Below are 10,000 nucleotides of genomic sequence, written 5' to 3'. Positions count from 1 at the left end.
CTGTCTCAGAGAGACTTGGAGAGACAAAGCAGAACTACTCTGTCAGATAGCAACACACAACAGAGCGACCACAGCTACAAAACACAGAAACACAGCTGGTATGAGTGTGCTTGAGTACGTGTGCGCGCAGGCACGCACACATGCTTGTGTGTGTGTGTGTGTGCGTGTGCCAGAGGTAGAAAAGAAAGAACAAACCACCATCACGACCTTCAAACAATACAGACAGTATAACCTCCCATCAAGTCACTCATTCACCTTTCAGAGCACACACACACACACACACACACACACACACACACACACACACACACACACACACACACACACACACACACACACACACACACACACACACACACACACACACACACACACACACACACACACACACACACACACACACACACACACACACACACACACACACACACACACACACACACACACACACACACGCACGTCAGTGATGGGCTGTCTGGCTGCTCCACAGGGGGCTCCATGGCAGGTCATTAATACTGACTGCAGTCCTCATGTGTGACCTCTACACTCACTCTAACCTGTTCACACACTCAGAGGGAGAGGATATATGGACCGACATGGACCTGTGTGAGTGTCCAAAAAAAAACCACCTTTCATTGACACTCCATGTCCGACTGTCAGCACTTGTAAAATAACGATGCAGTACGAAAGGTGCTAGGGCGGGTTCCATTTCCATTTCATTAAAAAACCCACATCAGATTTTCAGCGCTTCACTTCCCATCCTACACAAAGACATGAAAAATGATGTCCACCTCGGGGATTAATATAGCGAGCCTCGTTTAATCTGATCTGGTTCAGAATTGCATCCAGATGGGCAGTCAGGTACATATACAGTATGCATCCAGATGGGCAGTCAGGTACATATACAGTATGTGGTGCCTTTTACTGTGAGATCTGTGTTATTTATGGAACTAATGGATTAACTGTTAACCGTGACATAAAGTGAAATATCATCGTGGTATATTTGACCTATCAGTGACTCCTAGTAAAACTGTATACACATCCCGTATAATGTCTACAGGTCTTGTGAATTCAAGATGAAATATATCCCCCACAAGCTGTTAACCATTTGAGCCCTATTTTATACTTGGTGGTACGACGGTGTTGCACGACAACAAAAAGGTTGGTCTACAAGCTCACAGCGCGTCACGTCACATTGTGATGTGAAGTACGTACGTACAGTTTATTTGTAGTGCACCTTTCACAGACAATCAGAGTCACAAAGTGCTTCACAACTATAAAAGTAGAACAATCGGCATTTAACCAATAAGTGGATATTTTTAAAAGACTATTAAAAACTCACATATAGGCCACAGGTTTTCGGTGGAAGGGGAGATGATTCCATAGCCATAGGCCTAGGTCTCACTCTCAATCACCTTTAGTTTGTAATGGTGTGAGATGAACAACCAGCAAGGCTTGGGATGATACTCTACTCTGGGCATATATGGTTGGAGCAGGTAAGACAGATATAGGGCTCTGTCTGTATCCTTAAAAAGTATTCTATAATTGACTGGGAGCCGATGCAAAGAGGCCAGAGTGGGTGTTATGTGACAGGATCTCCTCGTCCTGTGATGCGTTGTGAGTTCGAACTTTTTGCTATTTGTGAGGGTTGAAAGTGGTTAACTCCCTCAATGCCCAAGGCTCCACAGCTGTCTCCCTATCGGGCTAGCAGAGTGATAGAAGTGGGGCACATTCTGGACTGGTCAGGAAGACTTAATAAGACCCAGGGAAGAGCTGAACTGAGAAGGGGAGATCACCTTCAAGACCAGAACTTAGCTCATAATCATGTAGACCGTAGTAAACCTACGGGGAGAATCGGTTTCAGCTTCACCCAGCTGATGGCTGCTCAGGTGGTCACACTGAATGCCCAGGGGGGTGGTGGTGGGGGCAGATGGGGGTTAAGTATCTTGGTGATGGACACTTAATTGGACACATAACCTGGGCCGGGAATCAAACCTGGGTCCTTGTGTTTTGCAGGCGGCCTCTCTACACATTCAGCTATGGCCGCCCTAAAGCTTATGTAGTGTGTCTGTATGTTTGATAGGATATGGGGACGGTTTATCCAGTATATTACGGTTAATGATTTATCTTATTTAATGGTGGAAACTGAAATTGTTTAATTGTATTCTCTGCAGCTATTTGGTCTTGTGGCCATAAGGACTCTGTTGTGGTTACCAGTCTTAGTGCCCTTATTTTATTTAAATATACTGTATTTATATGTATGTACTGTATGTTTGTTTTTGTTTTTTTAAGTAATTGTATTGTCTGATGTATTATGTATTGTTCTGTTGTATTGTCTGTTTGTAAAAAAAAAAAGAAAAATGCAATAAATATATTGTTTAAAAAAAAAAAAGTGTGTCTGTACTGTATTGTCTCTCCGGCCAGAGGTCAACAATGGGGTGTTTATGTTTGTGTCCGTCTGTCTGCTATACTTTGTGTGTGTGCTTGCGTGTGTGCATGCATGCGTGCGTGTGTGTGCGTACAACTCGTCCTACCTGCTCTTGTCTTTCCAGCCAGCGGTCGACCATGGGGTGGTTGGCGCTGAGCGAGGAGCGAGCCGTCTCTCTCTGAAAGTCCCTCTGATTGGCCCAGGTCCCGGCGTCTCTGGGAAGGCTGCGGTATGTGTCTACGACTTTAGCCTGCAGACAACCACAACGCAATGCTTTAGTTTGGCTCAGAAAGAACATCATTTGGTTGTTTGAGGTTTTGTGTAGAGCAGAGATCCAACCTTTTCTGGATAAAGGGCCCACTTGAATATCTCGAAAGGCCACCAATCTGATCACTTAACACGGCAGCAGGCCGGTCAGATGGGTGGGCCACGTTAATTTTCAGAACATGTTTATTTTAATGATCAGTCAATCCATTGTGTTGCAGCTTGGATCAATGAAACACATATACTTAAAGTTCCTATTTATCGACATCACAATGAATGGTTTTTAAAGGTTTTAAAGGTTTTTAAAGGTTTTAAAGAAGAAAAGGAAGGAGGTAGGGCCCGCACACCATTCTTTTGGTAAAGAATTACTTTATTGAACAAACGACAACGTTTCGATCTTAGTAGAGCTTCGTCAGGTCAGTTAGTTTAGTATATACTGTCAGTATATACTGACCTGACGAATATAGGCCCTACCTCCTTCCATGATTGCCTTATTGGCCCTGATTGCCTTATTGGTGTAAATACAGTAGGTATGCTCTTTAAAGAAGAAACAAATAGAATACGCACATCACTTGGTTGAGGTGCTGGGTTGGAAAGTGACATCAGAAAAAGAATAAACCCACACACACATCTGCTCCAATGTAACGTTTCGAGCCAAGGCTCTTCATCGGGTTAAATTCTTATTGCAATTTCTTTTGTTAAGAACCCACTGTCCGGCACAACTATGACACCGTGTCCTACCTTCCTCTCCAGGCTGTTGCTTCCAGAGGACTGTCGGCTGTTCTTGAGGAAGCCGGCCGTGGTGGACCATCGCGTGGGGTTCCTCCTGGACGGGGCCTCCTCCGCGGGGGCCTGGGGCTCTCCAGCGCCCCCTCCCGCACTGAACAAGGGCCCGTTCACAGTCAGCAGGGCTGGGTCACTGCTGCGCCGCACGTGGAGTGGCATGTCTGGGGGAGAGAGAACATCACAGCGGTCAGTCACCCAAAGCTTGGTGTGTCCAAGCATAGAACATCAGAGGATGGATTTTGCTCAAAATATCTGGCCAAATATTTGGTAAAATGCAGTTCAATGCAGTTCCCTTTCAGTTCTGTACGTGCTTTCACATTATCTACCTTACTACGGTTGGCCACCTGCCACTGAGCCACACATTATTTACTGTTGGTTGGGGGTTAAGTGCCTTTCTGACGGGCACTTATTTTGGAGTAGTGTGGGTGATTGTTACTCATTCTCTTCCTACACCCATGTACAGGACTGAGATTAAGATCAGCTACTGTATCTTCCAGTCAAAAGCAACGACCCTAACCCTGAAACAAGACAGAGTCTAACACCACCTCTGTCAGATGTATGGAGCACAGGCCCTAGTAGAGGCTGTGCAGCTTATATATCCAAATGGAATGTTCAGGAAAAGCCATGGGATCACCCAAATCAGTAGGTTTCATCCTGCCTATTGGGTTCTGAGGCTCCGTCCATACATAGCCAGCTATTTTTATAAGCACTTTTTATAAACTATGTTTATAACAATACTGTGTACAAAGCCTGAGATATCTTTTGTGTAAATGTTACATTTTGTCATGGGGGTGGTGCTAGACGAAAGGTACAAGAGGTCACTCAAATGGCACATTCATACTTCCAGGGAGTATGAATGTGTACAGCTGGTTTCTACCCATTACATTTTGATATGTAGGTCTTGTTTACAAGTGGAAACTTTGGCCTAATGCGGCACAACAGGAAAAGCCGTAATGTCACCACAATCAGTATGGTTCGTCCTCCAGGAAGAGTGTATGTACAGTAATACTCAATCACTGCCATAACTTGTATCTCAATGGTGGCACTAGATGAAAGGAAAATCAGTGACGCCAAGGCATCTTCTGGGCAGCTTGAAGGTGAACCGCAAATTTCATGAAAATCAAGCCAATAGTTTTTTATGTTGTTCAGGAAGAAAGTCATCCTAAAACAATTCAGTAAATCAAGCCAGTAAGTCTACAATACTTAGGCCTCTATTGCAATGCCAATGCATTGTGTGTGTGTGTGTGTGTGTGTGTGTGTGTGTGTGTGTGTGTGTGTGTGTGTGTGTGTGTGTGTGTGTGTGTGTGTGTGTGTTGCAGTCACATCAGGAAGTGCCTATTGGGAAATGCTTGTTTAAGAGAATGCTTACATTAGGGCTCTTAACTTTGTTTAAAAGATGTAGTGAGTCAGAGCAAGAGAGAGAAAGAGAGACAAACTGTCCTCATCACAACACGACCCCAACAATGACAGTGTACACAAACATTACTGCCTGTGCTTCTAGATTTATGTATATGTTTATAGAGCATCACTGTTGGGCAGAAACCTTGTATCTCTATATTTCAACTTTTTTCAACCCCCCCCCCCCCCCCCCCCCCTTAGCTTGTAGATCCATTTCCTGAAAAGTTACACTTTTGGACATAGAAGGTTTTCACCCAACAGTGACAATATGCTTTAAAAAAAAAATGAAAATAAATAAAACATCTCATCCTCTCGAACAAATACCAGAGGCTTATTGGATTGGTTGTGACGTCCGGGGGACCACACAGTGGAGGAGGAAGACAAACCAGATAATTGAAAGTGAAGACTTGTTTGACAAGCTTGGATGGTCTTCTCAACACGAGGACAGCCAAGAGTCAACGTGTTCCCACCATGTCCAAGTAGGAGGAGGAGGAGGAGGAGAGGGTTCTGGGAAGAACTTCTTGGTCGATGTGGCGAGACACGAGTGTCTTCTACTGGTGGACATCCACCGCTGCATCTCCTTCCAGAATGTTCTCAGATGTTCTGCTGATAGCAACGGTTTGCTTGTCTAGGAGACATGGTGCCGGTGACCGTGTGTGTGTGTGTGTGTGTGTGTGTGTGTGTGTGTGTGTGTGTGTGTGTGTGTGTGTGTGTGTGTGTGTGTGTGTGTGTGTGTGTGTGTGTGCGACTGCGTGCCAGGGTTGGACAGTAACAAAGTACATCTACTTGACTAATTGTTTGAGTATTTGAATTTCTGGTTACTTGTGACTTTGACGCCATTACATTTCAAAAACAATTTTGACTCCAAAGACTATTCTATTGACTCCACTACATTTCTAGGAAGAGACAAAGTACATTTTGAATTTTGAAAATTCAATACGGCAATACATTGATATTCAAAACTAGATACTTTGTTATTTGCGAAGTATAACTTGTATACCAAGTTTAACTGAACAACTGTACGGTAGTTGAGTAATAATTGACAACTTTCACTTGTAGTTGAGTAATAATTGACAACTTTCACTTGTAGTTGAGTAATAATTGACCAGGAGAATCTATACTTTTAACTAAATTACTGGAGTTTGTCCACCACTGGTGAGGACTAAAAGAGAATATACTGTAGCACACACGCATGTGTTTCGTGTGTGTGTGTGTGTGTGTGTGTGTGTGTGTGTGTGTGTGTGTGTGTGTGTGTACTAGCGGTCATTTAACTGGTGTTGTAGAGCGAGGAGCAGCAGGTCATTCAGAGCGTGGGATTGTTGCTGGGAGCAACACGGGGGCGTGTAGAAAGGACCTGACTCATGGGATCTTGAGGGGGCCTTGGAACGCCATGTGCTGGCATCCAAGAACTACAAGTCCCAGAGGGCAATTCTGCAACAGGGCTGTTATGACATCCTGCTCTGGCTGATATAAAAACCAGATTGAGGTTTGGGGTATTAAAAGGAATAATGACTGCGTGTTGAGGATAATGTGGCCCCGTAGCTAGTGTAGAACCGAGGACACTTACAAAGCAGAAAGGATGAGAGTACAGCAGAGCATTGGTTCTCAAAGAGGGGTCCTTGAGGGGGTTCTAGGGGGCCCCCAGCTAAATGTGTTAAAACGGTGTCACAATCATGTGGTTAAATTGACTACCAAAAGCCAATAACAAACATGGCTTTGATTGGGCACTCGCTCTTAGTTGTCTCATTGGTGTTGCGTGTGGAAACTGCTGTAGCAAAGAACCTTAAAGAAATGTTCTCATTAGTCGCTTATGCTGGGAAAAGACATAAATTAATCTCCCTCACATTTCCATATATGTCAGACATTTCCCCTGAAAAATCATTAAAACATTGCTGATGAGATTCAATGTCGTTAATTAACTACAGTTAGAATATATAGTGGCGACGCATACATTGAGAGGTGACGTGTGTGCCTGCACGCGTGTCCATTACCATAGTCAAATGAAAATCCAATTAGTGACCGTGTGTGTGTGTGTGTGTGTGTGTGTGTGTGTGTGTGTGTGTGTGTGTGTGTGTGTGTGTGTGTGTGTGTGTGTGTGTGTTCATGTGTGTGTGTGTGTTGCCTGCAGGTGATTAACATTGGTCTCATATGTGTGAAATAAGAGTCAGTACTATGCACAAATTGGTGTGCGTGTGCACATGCGTGCCTACGTGCGTGCGTGCGCGTTAGTGTGCATATGCCCGCTTGAGCCTTGACAAATCACCAAAGACAGTCAAACTCACTGTAATTACAGAGGGTGAGGTAACGAACGGAACAGAGAAAAATAGAAAGGGGCGTGTGAGAGAGAGAGAGAGAGAGAGAGAGAGACTTGGCTAGCAGAAATAACTGCAGAGGTGGGCAAAAGTAGCGTTTCCATTTTTGATTTAGGATGCAGCCAACAGGACCAATTAAATGCTTTGGCCCGTGTTCAAACAATCTTTTGGCTGAAAAATAGGAGTCACCGCTGTCCAATTAGCCCAATTTATGGACAGCAGTCAGCTGCTGGCTGGCCGTGACAGGGCTAATTTGTGATGCTCTTCATATAGATCGCTGCACTTGTTAACACATTGACTCCAAGGAAGTGCTGGCAAGTGAGAGCCGTTAAACATTTAGAAGGACACGGGCAGCACAGTGTTTTCATTTGGTTTCTCTCTCTTGCTCTCCAGTTCCAGTCGGTTCTAATTAAATCGTAAGCCAGAGTAAATGAACAATGTTCATTCGGTTTGACAATCCATCAATCATTCATCTATCCGTCGGCATCAATCAGGCCTTCCGTTTTGCATCCATCAATGGCCATCCTTCCAGCATTGCAGACGATCAATCCTCTCCTCCTAGCATCCGTCATACAGCCCAACTGTCATCCCAGCCACCCGTCCATCAACCGACAGCCTGTTGAGTCTAGCTGTCCCTTATTATAATCATGTTCCACCTCTGTTTTCTGCACAGGACATGTTGTTAGAGCTCTAGTACAGTGGTTCTCAACCGTTTCAGGCCAGGACCCCCAAAATTATATGTAATTGGCCACTGACCCCCATCTGAAAATATGTTGTCCCAGCTTGTATATCTGCCATCTTTCAATAGGTAAGGTTTAAAATGATGGTGGTTAAAACTCACTGGTGCGCAGTGCGGAGGGCGTGACCTCTATCTCGCTGGTGGCCTGGTAGGGCTGGAAGGCGGACAGGCTGGACCCCGTGGGTCCCGCGGACACCACGCTGATCTCGGAGGCGGGCAGGAACAGGTCGGGGCTCTGGGTGCCCGTGGAGCTGGCGCTGGTACCGTCGCCGCCATGGTGGGGCTCCTGTTCCTCGTACACCGCTATCAGCTGGTGGAGAGAGAGAGAGAGCAGAAGAAGGGAAGAGAAGAGAGACATTAGTTGCAGTGGTGGACAAGTACAGTACTGAACAGAATAAGCACTTTTTGGGAGATTTGTTACTGTACTTTTGACTCTTGGGACTGAAAAGTTGAAAAGTTTATTATGAATTAACCACTTAAGTCCTATTTAAAATATAGTAAATAGTGAATGATTATTCAATTAACCTACATGAGCAATTATGGTGATAAATGTTATTGCATGTTATTGGTGCTAAATATCAGTTTTGATCGATTTTTGGTTGGTTTGGACAGACAGAGACTGGGAGAATTAGAGAGAGACTTCTCACATCTACTGTACAGTTGACATTTACTTCAATTAGACCTGGTTTACCCTGGTGGTCATTAGCAGTAAAAGTCAAAGGGCAAGAGGGGCATTTGCAATTTGTTGTGTGTGCATGTGGCTGTGCGTGCGTGTGGCCATGCGTGTGTGTGTGCCTGCCAGACCCCAAGAGAGAAAGACAGCAGAAAGGAGTGGGCAGAGAGCAGAGGAGAGATGGGCAGAGAGAGAGAGAGAGAGAGAGAGAGAGAGATAGAGAGAGGAGAGAGAGAGAGAGAGAGAGAGAGAGAGAGAGAGAGAGAGAGAGAGAGAGGAGAGAGAAAAACGTAAGTCTGCCTGTATAGTATTGTGTGTGTGTGTGTGCGAATGTGCAGGTGTCAAGTGGTGCTCCGCTACTTCCCTCATTAAATCCAAGTGATGGAACTAGCTTTACCTAACAGCCTCGACAGAAGCGCTGAGTCAGCACAAAACCTGCTCCCTCATGACCACCGCACGCACACACATGCTCTTACAGCACCATATGGCTGGCATTACCGAACACACACACACACACACACACACACACACACACACACACACACACACACACACACACACACACACACACACACACACACACACACACACACACACACACACACACACACACACACACACACACACACACACAGTTAATTGTCACAGTAAATAACTACAAGACTATAAGATATTATTACAAACCATAAAGGATAATATATGATCATCTGTGTGACAAGAGTATCTGATGCTTCAATATTAACCCCATGCATTGCTGAACGGAGTCCCCCAGGGCGCTATGCTAGTGTATCATCTGTTTTTCACTCTGACATTAAATATCTTCTTTTCCCCAGAATACGGACAGCGGGGTTGAAGTGGTTTTAACTGTTAATCTGCTAAAGTAATCGCAAAGGCAGTGCCAGGGACTCCCAGACAAGATTTGTGTCGTTCAAACATTCCATATTTTTTACATTTTCGCTGACCTACAAGCTCACAATACAAGCGCCACAGGGGGTGGGATTGGCAGTGACCGAGTACATGAGGAATGTGGGACAGACTGAATTTGGGGGAGAAATAAAAAAAGAAAAGGAGAAAATAAAACTCAAAGCTCCCAAATGGTTTGTAATCAACTCCACTTGTTATTGAAAGCCAATTTGTTTACGCGCTGTGAATTATTTATCCACCGCGATAATATCAGGAGAACAATTATTATACTCTATTATACATAAATGCAGCTCAGTGAAATGTTAGGGAGGAAAGAGGAAAACAAGGAAAAGACGGGAACAAAAGATGGAAGAAAAGAACAAAGCACATGGCTTAAAGCCTTACTGAGGGATACTGCTGGGAACACAGCCTTCACATTATTAAGTTGTTTTATACACTTAAAGTGACTCACGCGGTACCGTGTCTTTTAGTGATGT

The 10,000-nt window shown here is 44.6% G+C and overlaps 1 protein-coding gene across 5 annotated transcripts in view; it reads right to left on the bottom strand.

Annotated features, from left to right (window-relative positions):
• LOC306943325 (partitioning defective 3 homolog) overlaps nt 1–10,000 on the bottom strand; it is a 276,695-nt gene that overhangs the window by 165,216 nt on the left and 101,479 nt on the right. For all 5 annotated transcript variants that reach the window (XM_079529577.1, XM_079529579.1, XM_079529578.1 and 2 more), the window contains exons 3-5: nt 8,030–8,237; nt 3,434–3,639; nt 2,535–2,678 (exon numbers count right to left, since the gene is read on the bottom strand). In XM_079529577.1, coding sequence (XP_079385703.1) covers nt 2,535–2,678; nt 3,434–3,639; nt 8,030–8,237 — 558 coding nt within the window. The remainder of the gene's footprint in view (nt 1–2,534; nt 2,679–3,433; nt 3,640–8,029; nt 8,238–10,000) is intronic.

Source organism: Electrona antarctica (assembly GCF_951216825.1).
Source record: "Electrona antarctica genome assembly, chromosome: 19".
NCBI lineage: Eukaryota > Metazoa > Chordata > Actinopteri > Myctophiformes > Myctophidae > Electrona > Electrona antarctica.
The sequence above is the reverse complement of the archived record's forward strand: the minus strand, read 5'-3'. Positions and strand labels throughout refer to the sequence as shown.